At 38.9% G+C, this 16,537-nt stretch overlaps 1 protein-coding gene across 7 annotated transcripts in view; it reads left to right on the forward strand.

Moving 5' to 3' along the window:
• The window catches only part of Arhgef6 (Rac/Cdc42 guanine nucleotide exchange factor 6), a 110,357-nt gene that overhangs the window by 21,551 nt on the left and 72,269 nt on the right, over positions 1–16,537 (forward strand). For all 7 annotated transcript variants that reach the window (XM_078034217.1, XM_078034216.1, XM_078034218.1 and 4 more), the window contains 3 exons: positions 7,289–7,373; positions 9,574–9,698; positions 11,223–11,424. In XM_078034217.1, the coding sequence (XP_077890343.1) occupies positions 7,289–7,373; positions 9,574–9,698; positions 11,223–11,424 (412 nt within the window). The remainder of the gene's footprint in view (positions 1–7,288; positions 7,374–9,573; positions 9,699–11,222; positions 11,425–16,537) is intronic.

Raw genomic sequence — 16,537 nt, forward strand, 5'->3', positions numbered from 1 at the left:
AAGCTGAATTTCCCCTAAAGGAGTGCTAACAGAAGAATGGAAGTCATAAGGTGTGTTACAGTGACGGGGGTAGGGGGCAGGAAGTAGATTTGGTAAATTTAAAATGGGGAGTAAACAGTGAGGGTTTAAGCTCACATCTTGGCTCCTACCACAGGAGCTCTATGGAATTGAACTTCCTTGCTTCGAATTATATGAGGTTCAAGTCATTCAGAAGCCCATATTAGTTACATAAAATAATTAGAGAAATTCATAGAGACAAAAGAACATAGATGGTTTAAATTGTCCACAATCAAGTCCAAATGCCTCTTGGCAGCAAGATAGAGGTAGAATTTATAAATAGGTCATTTTAAAATGACATTTGAAACATCAACTTATAAAGAGATAATAATTATCTCAGTCTATAATACCCAAGACTCTCTTGTTCTCATTCTACATTATCCAACCCATTTATAATTATAACCTGACTTACCAGGTGGATTTATGTATGGAGAGAGAATGCCTGGCCATGAAATGAGAGTACCCAGTCCTTTTAGTAGTTCATTTTATCCAAAATTAAGAAATTGGCATTTTGGTTTATGTGTTGGTCTTTGGTGAGCTTGGCTAGTGTAATGCCATTCTCAAGATCCTTGAGGACTGAAGACCAGATTTTGGACCCGGGAGACCCAGCTAAGCTGCTGCCTTTGAGAGCTCCTATTCAAAGATGCACCATCAGGCCTCTCATTGATTTCCTTAAGCCAAAGATACCTCTCAATTTTCAGATGGGAAAGCCACAGAAAAGTAGTGCTGCCTCCCTAAGGTCCTTATAACTGCTTAGGAGTGACAAACCTAGGATTGGGATCAGGGTTTTCTGACCCCCAACACCAGTTTTCTTTTCAATATACCTCGGTTGCTGCAGCTATAGTACAAAAGTCAGATCTTGTTCTCTAAATTTCTGAAACATAGAGAAATGGAGAAAACAAAAGTAGAGTGCAGACTTTGGTCTCTTAAGTTTGTTCCACATCAATAGGAAGAGTTATTATTTAAAACCAGGCAGGGTACAAATGCCATCCACTGTATTCTATTAAGTGGAATGCCAGTGGGCAATGAATCAAGTTTCTGAACTAAGAACATTATTTTTACTGACTTTGTGACTGCTATTAGTAGGAGCTATGTGAAAGCATCCCAGGTCAAGTTCCCAGAGCCAGGCACAGTATTACCCAGTGAGATATGACTAAGCAGCTCAGATTTGCTTGCTCTATCTCACTATGTAATGACTTTTCCTCCAAAGTTCAAGGGTTCAGGTGCTCAGCTCTGAGGATTTATTTATAATCTATGTCAATTTAAAATTTTGTTCAGTAAGCTGGGTGTGGTGGCACATACCTGTAATCCCAGCTACTCTGGGAGGCTGAAGCAGGAGGACAGAAAGTTTGAGATCAGCCTCAGAAACTTAGGGAGACCCTATCTCAAATCAAAAGATCTGCGGATGGAACACAGTGGTAAATCACCCATGGGTTCCATGTTTAGTACCACATGAACAAAACAACAATAACAACAACAACAGCAACAAAGATTTTGTTCAATAAGAGTAAGAAAAATAAGGAAGAGCTGAAATGTTCTTAAATATTTGGAATCATTTTTTTAAAACGTAAGTTGTATATCCTTGTGGTCCCACTGAATCACTTGCTTTTCAGTTGATTAAATTTCTTAAAGTTGAGTGATGGAATCGACTGTGATCACCTCAAACCATAAGTTATCTTTAATGGAAGTTGATTGGGTATTACTGAAGCTAAGATGACATTAAAGACATTACTAGTTCTGAGTGAGAATAAAGTATGACTTCCTTTCTTAACCAGGATGTGGCTGGAGTGCTGTGACTGGTTGACTTAGATAATCACAGCATAATACCAAGGAAATTGGGGGCTGAATGTCACTGCATGTGACCGATACCTTGGGCCTGTTTGCCTTAGTTTGGTCCTGTAACCACAAGCTGAACCCCACCCTATTAGCAACTCACAAAATACCGACTGTGTAGCTCTTCCCCACTTCTGGCAAAAGTGGCCAAGTGCCTACTTAGTCAGAGCTATCCCCTGAAATCGGAAGGACAGCACAGGAATTAAGCAAAGCCCCTTCAAGACAGTCTAGGCATGTGGAAGATTTTCTCTTCCCCACGGTTAGTTGAATTAGTCATTTTACAGGTTGAACCAACTTGCTCCAGATGAGGAAGGTTCTGCTTGTGTTGACAGCAGCAAGGGATTTCTTTTTGTGTAGAAATCCACAAATTGCTTTTTCATGTTTTTCTGTTTCACAGAAACATAAAGCCTGCACACAGAGCTACAACACCCCTCAGGGCACTTATGTGTGTGTTTTTATTGGCTCTATCCCTTTCTTGTTCTGTGACTTAACTACTCCAAGTCTTATTGTTTTCCTAAGAAATGAAGGAAATAATTGTGCCCCTAGTGCAGGAGTTCTGGGAGAACCAAATGCAATGAAAAAATACACATTTTAGTCCATTTTTGCTGCTATAACAAAATACCATAAGCTGGATACTTTATAAATAATGGAAATATATTTCCCATGGTTCTGGAGGCTGGGAAGTTGAAAATCAAGGCACTAGTAGCAGATTCACTGTCTAGCGAGGACATGCTTACTGTGTCCTCACTAGGTGGAGGGGGCAAGACAGCTCTCTGGGATCCCATTTATAAGGCCACTGATCCCATTCAGGAGGGCTCCATCTTCATGAACTAATCAGCCTCCAACGACCCCAACTTCAATTACCATCAGAAATGGGATTAGGTTTAAATGTAAGAATGTAGGGCCTGGGTACAAACAATCCAACCATAGCAATATATATGTAATCTCCACATATGGTGTTAGGCACATGGTAGGGGCACAGTAAGTCAGTAATTGTAGCTATAAGATTAGTGAGGGAATGGAACAGGGGATCAGGGGAGTTTCTTCTCATGTGCTTCATTGCTTTTGTCAGTTTAGGGACAGTGTCTTAAAATAGCACATATGTTGAAACCGAAAGCTACTCCAAAAGAATCTACTTGTAAAGTCATAAAAATATTAACTTCTGCTCAATTTGTACTGACAGATCCCAACATTTCAGAATTATCACCTGGTGTTTAGTGGACAGAAAATAGATTTTGTTGTCATTGTGGATATCCAGAGTGGAAAAGTGTGGGGAAACATAAACATTTAAAAGCAAAATGTCTTTATATATATATTTCAATTCTGTATCTGCTCATATAGGATTGAACCCTAGGCTGGCAATTTATAAATGCTTAAAAAAATATTTAATGAAGTTTAGTCCCTGTCTCTCCTATTACTTACACAGAGTGGTGTAAATATTTTTGCTGTTGTTACAGTTGAATCTTGCCTCATTCTGTTGCAAAAGTGGTACTTTGAAACTATCTCTCTGTAATCTAAGAAGCAGTCCTTTTTTTTCTTGTTGGCGTCACAGTAGTGGTAAAATGAATGGGGGGCAGAAATCCTGCTGTTCATCTGATCTTCACAGATTTAACTGGAACTAACTAGCTTATTTCTGCTGCACAGTAGATGTTAAGAAAGTTCAGAGTTAGAGAAGATAATGCTAAGTGAAGCTAGCCAATTCCCCAAAACCAAATGCCGAATGTCTTCTCTAAGGAGGCTGATTCATAGAGGGGTAGGGAGGGGGAGCATGGGAGTAATAGAGGAACTCTAGATAGGGCAGAGGGGAGGGAGAGGAAGGGAGGGGGCATAGGGTTAGAAATGATGGTGGAATGTGATGGACATTATTATCCAAAGTACATGTATGAAGACACGAATTGGTGTGAGTATACTTTGTATACAACCAAAGATATGAAAAATTGTGCTGTATATGTGTAATAAGAATTGTAATGAATTCTGTTGACACATATAAATAAGAAAAAAATAATTAAAAAAAGAAAGTTCAGCTACTCTGGGACTCAGTTACATACTAGAGATGCTAAGCAGGCTAGTGAGGCTTGTACAAGATGCCAGAAGATGGGTATGTATCATCATAAGTTTGTCATGATGGAACTTTGAAAAATTCCTTTGAAAAGGACTTTGGAAAATCGCATACAACATAAACATGCGACTATACTTTACCTTTTAACATATTCCACTGCTTTTCAGACAGATAGAAGAATTGGTTCTCTATTTTGTATGTATGAGTGGCAGTAGGCCAAAGCAAGTGGACTATACTGCAATATACCTTTCTCACAGCTCTCCACATTGAGGGATTCTTCCTTGCTTTCTCCCAGTTGAGCATCAGAGCCATCAGTCTTTCTGCACATCATCATCTCTAAACTTGGTCTCCCACTCTCATTTCCACTAAGGCAAACATGAGTGATAAGTGGCTGAAAGTATGCTTTTTCCCAAATAATATTTCCATTTTGTAGGGGATAGATCTTTATGGAAGAAAAATCTGGGGTGGAATTTTTAATATTATTCAATTTGGAGCTTGGGAGGGTGTGGGGTGGTATAGGATATTCATAGTTGTATCTAAGCTTCTGACTACTTTGAAATAATAGTGGTGAGGCTTTGCCTTTTCTCTCTCCATACCAGTCCCTTGTGGCCTCTTGCAGTTCCTTCCTGTATAGTTCCTAGTACTATAGAATGGACTTAGCAGTGACAGCAACAGTACCCATGGATAGACTTGAGTATATTGTGGTTTTCTGAAAAGGGAACTGTACAGTCCAGGCAACTTCCCTCAAGCAGATGCAATGATTCTTGTTGGTGCACATTTCATTTTCTGATCAGTTTGTTCTTAAATTAGTACAAATGAATAATTCTGACGTTTCCATGAATAAGCAGTCAATTAACCTGGATAAGGAGCAAGCAAAACAAAAAGGGGAGAAATCTCATCTACCTTATTCTGCTAGTATTTACTTCTGGTTATAATTTTACTCTACTCACCTCCCCCCCCACCCAATGAATATATCTACATGCACACACACATATTCACTCTGCCTTTGAGAATCACAGGCTAAAGACAAGTGATTTTTTTTGATTTGTGACTAGTTTGGCATAGATGTCATTAACCCTTTACTACTTGACCACTTTTGAGGGGATTCAATATGTCTGGAATCCTCTGGGGTTCTAAATACTCTTTCTAGAGTTTACTGCATCTTGTTCACCCAGGGTTTGACAAAAATAGAATTCTTAATTTGCTCTTGGAAAGCTTCTCATTTTATATTGTAGCAGTCAGAAATTATTTGGATTGTAGTGTCATTTAACTCTTTAGTAATATTAATGCTACCCTTTTATTAAAAGTCTGGCAGTGTTTCCTTTTTAGGTACAGTTGGTCTCTTCAGTCATTTAACTTTGAATCCAAACCATTCATGGATTGGGTGAATAGTAGAATCCCAAAATAGTCAGACTTGTGTAGGCTCACATTTGCATGAATCTATATTGCCCCCAGACTTGGTGAATAAAAGGATATTACATATTTCCATTCTAGAAACAAAGTTTGATTCTTCAAGAATGTGTACAAAAATAAGATAAAAATTATCTTGACATGACTCCCAGAAAATATGCAGATTAAAAATGGAACAAATGGCTCTACCTAATGGGAAGACAGACCCTTCAAAATCAGTATTAATCATGTCCCATTTGAAAAGGTACTTGTGACTCTCATCACCATATTTGGGGATAATGATGTAATCTGTTTTCTTCAAGAGACTTTTAAAATCCTGGAATGAGATGTTTTTTAGAAGGAGCATTTCTGTATTTCTACACTGTCAACTAGCAATTAATAGATTGAGCCTATGCCTGAGAATGCTTCTAGTTTCAAACATATGTGTTAGAGATTATAAGAAGTCTCAACATTTGTTTCCTAAAGGCATAAAACAGAGGTTTATTTAGGAGAGTAGATACACATTCAAGGGACAATGGGGTGGGGGAACAATCTCACAAGAGACATACCTTTTGGGTAAAGCAAGGAATATGCACTCAAGGGAGAATGTGGTCTATCATCTCCAGAGGGAGAGATAACCCACTGGTGTGGGGTGTTAATATTTACAGAAGGTCGTTGCTAGGGGCTGGACAAGAGATGGAGGTGGGGTGGAGCTACACAATTTTGTGCCAGTTTTTCCTTTGCTTGCACATTTCCCTCATTTTACAAGGGCATGGACCAAGGGCATGTACCTTAAGCTCAAGATTTACAAGTGTGTTTTCTGCATCTCAGTGGCTTGTGGACGTTTCCTTTAAGATTCAGTATATCTCTCTCTTTATCCTAATTCCCTATCTCATTTCCCTCCCCGAGATATTGATCCCTTAATCTTGAGACTTGGTGAGGGGTGAAGATCCATCTTCTTAGGGCTACTTCAGGCCACCAAGAGGTGATGACCTGCTAGTCAGGGATCAGAAGTCTCACCCTCACTGTTATAAAGAAGATAGACACTCTCAATACATTTTAACATGTTGAATACATGGAAAAATTAACAATTTTAAACTGTATTTAAAACAATAACAAGTGATTGGTGTCTTCACTAGGGACAGTAGCATATCAGCATGTAATTGTGACGGGGAAAGTGAAATTTTCTATTTACTTAACAGTTTGTTGCTAAAAGATGAGTGGTATCAGGAAGGCCAGAGGTTATATTTGGAAAAGTCACCTAAGGCTGGGAAGAACCCATAGGCTCTGCCAGGCAAAGGTTTATATTCTCTCAGTTCTAAGATGAACTGCAAAGGGCAAGATGAAGCAGTAGAATCCAAAAACTGAGGCTGGGGGCAAAAGGCAGACCTGGGCAGAAAGTTTGACAACATGGAATTGGGATCCCAGGCAACTGGCATCCAACAGTCAGCACTAGGGAGGAAGGGGATTAGAGAGAAATGCACTTCAGAAAGTGCCCCTAGTGAACACAGAGAATAAACTGTAAAGATGAAAGTGTGTCAAAAAGGCTCCACCTGCTTATTTGTGGACGGTTGAGGACATTCTGTAGGTGATAGGCATTAACTATAACCTAGGCACACGAGCTTCCTGTAACTGGGCTGAGCATATTGATATGTTTAGGTCAAAAGAGCAGGTCTGAGTATGTGCTGTGCATTTCCGGGTGGGCGCTGCCTTCTCAGCTTGGCTCTCATTTCCCATTACTGCTTTGCTGTGACTCACTGATGGCCTGCCACATGTCATTAGGCAGCTCAGCTGCTGCTCTCATTTCTCCCAAAGGTATACAGAGGTTTGCATCTTGGCTTTTACATTTATTTTTTCCTCCGAGAGCTGGAGGAAGTGGCCTTTTCACAGTTTGGTTCATTGAGTTGAATACTTATCGTGTCTTACAGTTTCAATATTTCTTGCTCATAGGTATTTGATCCTGATGACCTTTATTCAGGGGTTAATTTCTCCAAGGTTCTGAGTACTCTTTTAGCTGTCAACAAAGCAACAGAAGGTAAGTAAAGTTTGTGATTTATGAGTTCTGGGTGACATTTTTGAATCCATGTGTTTCTGATTGTTCTAAGAGTCAACCATGCCCTGGATTGATTAATTGGTGAAAATTTGCCCCTTTTGCCCCCAAATAAACCCCAACAAATATCAAATACTTTAATTTTTCATGGTTTAAACATACTTATCACCATATTTAAACATGCATATCACAGAGGTATTCTAATGCCCTTAGTACAATAATAGGAACAAAGAAAACCCAATTTTGTTCCAAAACTTTTGAATAGTCAACTCAGTATAGCAAGACAAAAAAAAAAAAAAAAGAAAAAAAAGAAAAGACCAGTTCCCTCTTTTTAAAATAAAATTTACCAAGTACAGCCATCACTTCCCTTTCCACACTAGGAACACATTTTTCTCATAGTCTTCCCTGTGCCTGTGTGTATGTTGAAGGAACCCCTCAGTAACCTTGCACTGGAAATGAAACTTCAAGGTCTTAGTAAATTAAAAGTATCTTTTGTTTAAATGTTTACCATCCATTACATTGGAGATTATTAAATATAAATCCTAGTAAATTTGAGGAAAGTGTTGATAAACTTAAGAGTGGAATTTCACTCCTTCTATGATACAGTGTCTTACCTACAGTGGTAGTAATAATCATAGTTCAGATTCTTTGAACCCTTTCCCTGGGTCTAGCCTGTCCTAAGAGCCCTAAGTGGTCTTATTCCATGTTTGAAACACACCTGGGGATAGGCATTATTATTATTAGGTCCCTATTATCAATAAGGAAAGTCAGGTCCACAGTTGCCCAACTAGAAAGTGGATGAGTTAGAATTCAAACTCATACCTGACTTGAGAGCCCTTGAACTCAAATCTGAATTTTCCTGCTCAAACTGTTAGAGAGGCAAGAAGCTGTGTGTCCAGCACTGCCAGGTTTTACCAAGAAAGTGGAAGACATAGTTCCCCTGCCCTTGGAAAAATTACCATCTATTTAGGGAGACTCAACTTACCCAGCAGAAACAATTGGAGAGCAAGAACAGACAATATAATCAAGTGCCAAATAAGATGGAACATCTAGGAAGCTATCAAGTAATTATAGTTTTAGTCAAAAGAGCTGTATATAATAGCAAGACATGGAAAAATACTTCTTTAAAGTTGTTCTTTTGCTATTTGAAAAAAATGCATTTGAGCTATTGCAAGGCGTATAGCAGAAAGTACAGCTAATTCAAGTAACTATATTTAACACACATGACAACTATCCAGTTCTGGGCAGGGAGGATCATATAATTCTAACATTATGCCACACAAATTATATGTTCCTTTGCCAAACTCTCCTAGCAAGTTTTACAGTCTCTTCCCTTGCCGCAGATATTTATAAAAATACAAGAAGGTGAAAGTTAAAACCCACGGCATCAAGGAAATTACTTGGATACTGAGCTTGTCGCCTAGGGAATGTTTGGGCTTTAGACTTTTGCAGTTTATATCTTTTAAAAATAAATGGAGAGGAAAAGAACCCTCATTTGAATTTGTCAAGAAGCCAGATTCTCTCTTTAGTACACTTTCAGCATACTGAAAACATCCAACTCAGCTTTGGTCTGATCAAATTTCACAAGGTTTCAAGGAAGAGAAGACTCCTGAGTTTGATTTTAAACAGCAAATTATTCTAGTATCAAGATCGCATCTGTCTCAGACACGCACTCTTTCTTATTCTCATTCTCCACTCTTCCCACGGCACACTAGGGAGATTTTAGATTGTATGTGCCACATAAATCCTTACATGTAAGAAAGAGCCACTGAGTTATGGGCCAGAAAACAGGGCGAGAAATTTAAAATATTTCAAAGTAATAAGAGCCACAAACAGCTGTTTGGTACCCGATATAGTTCTGCCTTGGATAACAGGGCATATAGTTGCGACTGGTTCAGGAAGGAAGAGTTGTAGGGAATGGGTTAAGAGAAAATGTGGTTCTGTCGCTGCTTTTCATTCTACTGGAGAGCAATGACCAGTAAGGTTAAGAACAAGAAGTTGGCCACCAAAAAGGGAGGAGGCAGGGGTGGGGGTGGGTTTGAAACACAGTTGGCATGTTCATAACAATACCATTGGAATTATAGCTAGGATGCTTTTTATAAAGTCCCATACAAGATAATGTTATATTGTAGATGGTTTTCTGACCTGAGTGCTTCCTTTACCATGCCTTTTCCTCTTTTCACAGATCAGCTCTCAGAAAGACCATGTGGACGTTCCTCTTCTCTTAGTGCTGCTAACAGTTCTCAGACAAACCCACAGGGAGCAGTTTCTAGCACAGCTCCAGGGCTGCAAAAGCAGGCAAAGACAGTGGTAAGTATAGTCCCCAATTCTCCCTGTCTGTTTTAAAATTCATAAAATAGGACTCATATCCCAGTTGCATTTTCATTTGTGGTGAAATTGTCATTCTGTTTTTTTGGGTGCCACCAAGAAAACTAGCTATAAACTAAACACCCATTCAGGCTAGACTTTGGAACAAATCAGGTATGTGGGGCCCAGAGTCTGAAAATCAGGGTTAAAGCCCCAGCTTGGCTGCTTATTAGAATCTGGCAAGTTACTTAACTGAGAGTGCTATGCAAATGTAAGTTATTATGACAATTCTGGATGACACTTTGCTGTTATTTTCCCTATTCCTTGGTTTATTAGAACTAAGTGGGTACCTGGCACTTTAGTAGGCAATCAATAAATATTCAGTGCTGTTCTTAGCATTATTGTCACCTTTATTTTTCTCTTTGAATAAGACTTGATTTTAAATATTAGCCTACGATGAACTTTTATATTGAGATCTCCCAGTTGTCTTTGCATTTGGTCTTTTTTTGTGTGTGTGGGGGGGAGGGTATGGGGATTTAACTCAGGGGCACTTGACCATTGAGCCACATCCCTACCCCCCCCTTTTTATATTTTATTTAGAGACAGGGTCTCACAAGTTGCTGAGGCTGGCTTTGAACTCGTGATCCTCCTGTCTCAGCCTCCAAAGCCACTGAGATTATAGGCATGTGCCACCATATCCTGATGCATTTTATCTTATTGGGAGTTTTTATTTGGGAGGAAATGCTCCATCTTGTCTTTGGGTGAAGCCTCTCTTCTCTGTCAAAAGCCACCTGCTCCCTGTAGGCCATCATGTCCTGTTACTTCCAAAGCAGTTAAACGGGTGGTTCTTAACCTTTCTGAGACCACAGATCTCATTGAGAAGCTGATAAACATCATGGCACCACACCATTTGTACCCTATTAAATTTTATACCAAAAGTCATGTTTATGAACTCATTTGGGTAAAGAGCCATTGTGCTTATTATTTTCTCAAAAGGGTCTCAAAAATTTAAGCCCAATTGATGCAAGACAGGCTAATATTATTCCTAATTTAGTTAGCTATGAGATATTCGATCTTTGCTTGGGACCAAGTGTAACCAAATTAAGATGTTCTTAGTAATTGGAAGGTAGGAACAGATTTCTGTGAGAGTTGATTAGTACCTAATATGTGGGCTAAGATTGTGTGTTGGGTAGAGTCAGGGTGAAATCGTTTATCATCACTCACTCTATTACTTAGGTTGGTTAAAATAGGTATCTTTAGATAATAGATGAAGGGAGAGGGAAATGAAAGCTATGACCCCATCCAAAATACACATTCTGACAACGCAAAAATTTGCATAAAATTTCAAGGGGTTAATTAATACCTCCAGAGGGCCATTCATAGACTCCTAAGTTTAAAAATCAGAACTGAGATGGATATAGGGTTTTATTCTTGGTCACTCAAGGATAGGTCTTACCTAAAACCATATAATTTCTACTATGCCTCAATTAGATGCCTCTTAATCTGCTGTGGCTTTTGTTTCTCTAGGAGATGACGGAAAATGGAAGTCACCAGTTGATAGTGAAGGCAAGATTCAACTTTAAGCAGACTAATGAAGATGAGCTGTCAGTCTGTAAAGGGGACATCATTTATGTCACTCGAGTTGAAGAAGGAGGCTGGTGGGAAGGCACATTAAATGGGAGAACAGGCTGGTTCCCTAGTAATTATGTCCGAGAAATTAAATCCAGTGGTAAGTGAGACCTTTAACTGTCTTTTTGAATATGACTTTTGTGTTTTCTTATTGAAATTTTCTTATTGAAAATCTTGTAGTTTTAATTGGTTAATAGAAACTGTTTATACTTACATGTGTAGTCAAAAATAAGACTAGAACAGAACTGGGAAAAATCTGTGGTTAGATATTTTGAAACAAAGTTGTATTTAGATTACATCAAGGCAACAGAAAGCTAAAAAAGCAAAGGAATTCAAAGCTTAGACAACTGTTCCACCTTAACTATGTCCCTTTCTGTCTACTAATTCAGGCCCCTGTAATATAGTACATAGTCCTTCCTGCTACTCTGAGTCTCCATGGCAGAATACAATAATAAAGGAGGCCAAGTGCTGACTTCCTTTTTTAGCCCTAAGTAGACCTAAGACTACATGCCTCAAAGATGTGTTTGAGAGATAACAATCATAGGGTTGTAGGAAGTTGTCTGGCTGCTTTATTAACATTATTGTCTTTAACCTATTGTATATTCTTAAGAAAGAAGGGAAACTCTACTTATATTTCAAAAACCAAACTAAAAAAAAAAAAAAAACCAAACCAAACTAATTCCAATACTCTGATACATAAAAGTATGTTACAACACAGACTTCACTTTCTAATAATATCTACCCAAGGGCTCCTTTAAGTTAATAGCTCTTTGTGTGTTATCTCTTCTGTAGGTATCTTCATTGCTTTTTTTTTGGAGGGGGGGGGCTGGGAATTGAACACAGGTGCAATCTATTACTGAGCTACATTCCCAGACCTTTTTCATTTTTTGAGATGGGGTTTCACTAAGTTGCCTATGGCCTTGCCAAGTTGCTGAGCCTGGCCTCCAGTTTACAATCTCCGTTTCAGCCTCCCAAGCTGCTGGGATTACAGATTTTCACAACTACACCTAGCTTCATTGCTTTCTTAATGCCTCCAAATTGCTACTTTTAATTAATAAAATTATGGATTCACTGTAAATAAAATGAAACATTATGGAAATATAGTGTAGACAATAAAAGTTCCTTTTCTCTTTACCCCTCCTCCTAGATAACCATTGTTAGAAGCTTCTCCCAAAAGTATTTAAGATAAAATTTAGTTTGCACACTTTCTGTGTTTGGATAAAAAGGGACATATCCTTTAATGGAATATGTTTACTACCAGATTTGTAATTATTTTTGTGGTGCATAGACTTCTCAACATTTTTCCCCAATACTGGGGATGGAACCCAGCTCATGCATGCTAGGCAAGCAATCTATCACTGAATCACATCCCCAGCCTCCAGTATTTTTAATTATTGGGAACTGAGATGTTTCAGTTAAGCCTTGAAGTATTTTCACAGGCCTTGCCTGGAATTTCCTTGGTTCTGATGATTTTTACAGCTGATATTTACCCATGGCTACATCTTTCCATTGATATAATCTGCTTGTTAGGACTCCTAAAACATTTTCCAGATTTACTCTGACGTTTTTTCCTTGATTAAGTGTCATCATCTGCAGAACCAAAAGGATCAGGCCTTGTTGCCTGGTCTGGAAATTCCAAGCATTGTTGAGGGGACATGGGAAGTGATACCTTTTGTACCAGTCTGGTCACTCCTTTGTGGACTGCCCCAGACTGTTAGTTCTGGTGTCCAACCCCTTCCCTTCAATTTTTTTTCTATATGCTCTTTGATTTGGGACTCATATGGTAAATTCTGACTCTGAGTCAAGCACCTAGGTAATCCCTAGAAATAGCTAAACCAGATGTTAAGGATAGGTCTGAGATTTGGGAGACAGGAGGCCTGCTAGTCAGAGATGGCCTAGGATTAGAAGTTTATGAAACAGCATCTCTCATTAGCTCAGTACAATAGTTTCCTAATTGGTGTCCTTGGTCCTGTTCTTGTCACTTCTGTAATGTGATCTAAATTCAGGAGCCAGAGTGATTCTTTCAAAATTTAACTTGAGTCACAACTCCTCATCTCAAAAAGGATAAAGGCCACGTTGGGGATGTGGCTCAAGTGGTAGCGCGCTCACTTGGCATGCGTGCGGCCCGGATTCGATCCTCAGCACCACATACAAAGATGTTGTGTGCGCTGAAAACTAAAAAATAAATAAATATTAAAAAATTAAAAAAAAAAGATAAAGGCCAAAGTCATCACAATAGCCTAGAAGTCCTCCAGGATCCTGCCTCTTTTCTGACCTCTGACCTATCACTCATTCATTCTAGCTATACTGGCCTCTTGCCTGCCTGTGCCAGACAGACTTCGGTCTCTTGTATGGTCCTTCTATGTGGACCATCTTCCTCAGATGTCAACATGGTTGCTTCCCTCACCTCCTTCTGCTCTGCTTACTTTCTGCTTCACAGTAGAGACTCCTGGTCACACAGGAGAAAATCAAACCCTGTCCCCACTGCCTCTATGCCCCTCTCCTGATTTCTCTTTCTTTCTTTCTTTCTTTCTTTCTTTCTTTCTTCCTTCCTTCCTTCCTTCCTTCCTTCCTTCCTTCCTTCCTTCCTTCCTTCCTTCCTTTCTTTCTTTGTCATTTCTCTCCATCTAACATGCTATATTACTGCTTATTTAATTTACTCTCTAAATCTCACCATTTAAATGTAGACACCACAAGAGCAGGGATATTCTTTTCTATTTTGCTTGTGCTCAGTAAATATTTATAAAATGAATGAATATCATATGGTATGTAATGAAATTCATTATTTTCATTGAGTATCTCTTGGGTACTCAGGGCATCTAGAACAATCTATTCCTCATGGATCTGCCCCTTAGGACCTTCTGATAGTCAAGATAAGTGCGTGTACAACTAACAGGATAGGCTAGAGTAAGTGACAGAGAGATCTAAATAAGATGCTTGTGGAGCAGAAAGACCCAATTCAATTAACAATGACATACATGGGTCTAAGAACTTGAACTGGGTCTTAAAAGATGGAAGAAGATAGAAGGTTAGGGGAAGGTAGTAAGTTAAAGCACAAAAGTAGGAAAGCATGGTATATGGGTGGCAGAGTGATTTGGGTTTAAATTAGGCACATAAAGAGTATTACTGAGGTCTTGAGCTAGAGCTGCATGAAGAGGGTGCCAATGTAAAGTTTTAAGCAGAGGATAGCATGTGGTTTGAGAAGATATTTCTGGTGGTAGGAAGATCTTTCTGTTGGGGGCTGAATTTCAGGAATGCCAGCAAAGGCTATTGCTGAGGTCCAGGCAGTCTAGATAGTGGTATAGACTAATCTTGGTGATAGTAGGGAGGAAGAGAAGTGGAGAGATACAGTACATGTTGTTGAAACAATTAAAAACTTGCCAGTGATTAATTATGAGGACAAGGGAAGAGGTGAGGATAATTCTACATCTAGGGGTTCAGCTTGATGGTGGGTTCTTTAGGGCATGCACTATAACCCATCCAGCCATCCAGTAAAGATGTATTTCCCATGATTAGGATATTAATTCTGTCCTGGGCACTGGTAGAGTAGAGAAGAATAAAATATGACTCTTGCCCTCATGGTACCTAAGGCTAGGTACTCAGGGCATCTATAAAAATCTATTCCTCATAGACTCTGCCCCTTAAAACTTTTTGATAGTCAAGATAAGTGGATGCACAACTAATAGGATAGGCTAGAGTAAGTGACATAAACAGAGATCTAAATAAGAGGAAGCTATTAGAATATAGTACGATAAGTTCAGTGATAGAGCTACTACAAGGTTCTATAGAAAGTGGCAAGGAAAAGAGGGGCATCTAATCATCCTGATAGGGAGGTCAAGGGGAACTTATTGATCTTTATGCACCTTTCTGTCTCCATAACACAGGGCTTTAAACATAAGACATGTTTTATCCATACTTATTATAGTTGGATATGGTTTGAACATGTCCCCTAAAAGTTCATGTGTTTGAAACTTGGCCCCTAGTGTGGCAGTGTTAAGATGTTGTGGAACTTTTAGAAGTTGGGCCTAGTAAGCAATGATTACTCACCAGGGCCATCACACTTGGAAGAGACTAATGTAGTCCTTGAAGAATGTCAGTTAGTTTCTGTGTGAATGGGTTGTTATAAAAAGAGTAAATCTGGACCCTGAACATTTCTGGCTTTCTGCCTCACTAAGTGATCTCCCCTTCTGTACATGACTGATTTCCTTTCCATTTTCTCTGCTATATTGTGACCTAGCCAAAGGAGCCCTGACTAGAGGCCAAACAGATGAGGCCACTCAATCTGGAACTTTTGACCTCTAAAACTTCAAGATAAATAAACCTATTTTATTTATAAGGTACCCAGCTTCAAGTATGTTGTTACAGCAACAGAAAACAAACTAATACAGTGCTGAATTCAGTTAGTGGAGAAAATAGTAGGAGGTTGTTATTGGTCGTGTTGGTGGTGGTGATGGGTGGTGGTGGTGTGTGTGTGTTGGGGGTTAGTGATGATTGATACTGAAGATGATGGATTGTTTGAGAGTTGCTGAGTGAAATTGTAGCAAGTCATAGTTCCAAATATTTCCATCAAACAGTGTGGATAGGGACATGGGAGGGAAATTAAGAACTAGAGATGAAACAAATGACAGTATAAGGTTATAGGCAATGAAGTGTAAAATATATTGCAGATCAAAACTCTGAGGCTGAAAGTGCATTAAGGATGGAAGTGATAGGGCTTGAGCTGAATGCTGAAAGACAGACAGGCTGTGGACAGGCCCAGAATAAGGGGAGGGACAATCTAAGTCATAATAATTGGTTGGGAAAAAAGACACCATGAAGGTTCTCTGGTAGAACAGAGCAGAGGGAGCCTGGGGGATAGTACAATAGATTAACATAGTATAATGAAAATTTCTTGTTGGGAAAGTTAGATGAGCAATAAATCTTTGCTGACCTGAATTCTTTTTCAACCCAACTCTTTGCCACTTCTACAAAATGGTAAGCCAAAATCTATCTAGGATGCTGCAGAGGGACATTATGAATTCTAATGCTTGTTTTTTCCTGTTTAGTCTAGAAAATATTGTCATTTTTTATTGTTTCCATAAACTCTGTTCTGTAACTTAGGAAAGAAGATTTGTCTTGCAGGAGGTTTAAAAATAGTGATTCTTAGATGAAATGCATATTTCAGGGAAACAAAAGCTTCAATTTAAAAATTTAAACCCCACTGCCATACAAAC

The sequence above is a fragment of the Ictidomys tridecemlineatus genome, chromosome X (assembly GCF_052094955.1).
Source record: "Ictidomys tridecemlineatus isolate mIctTri1 chromosome X, mIctTri1.hap1, whole genome shotgun sequence".
Taxonomy (NCBI): domain Eukaryota; kingdom Metazoa; phylum Chordata; class Mammalia; order Rodentia; family Sciuridae; genus Ictidomys; species Ictidomys tridecemlineatus.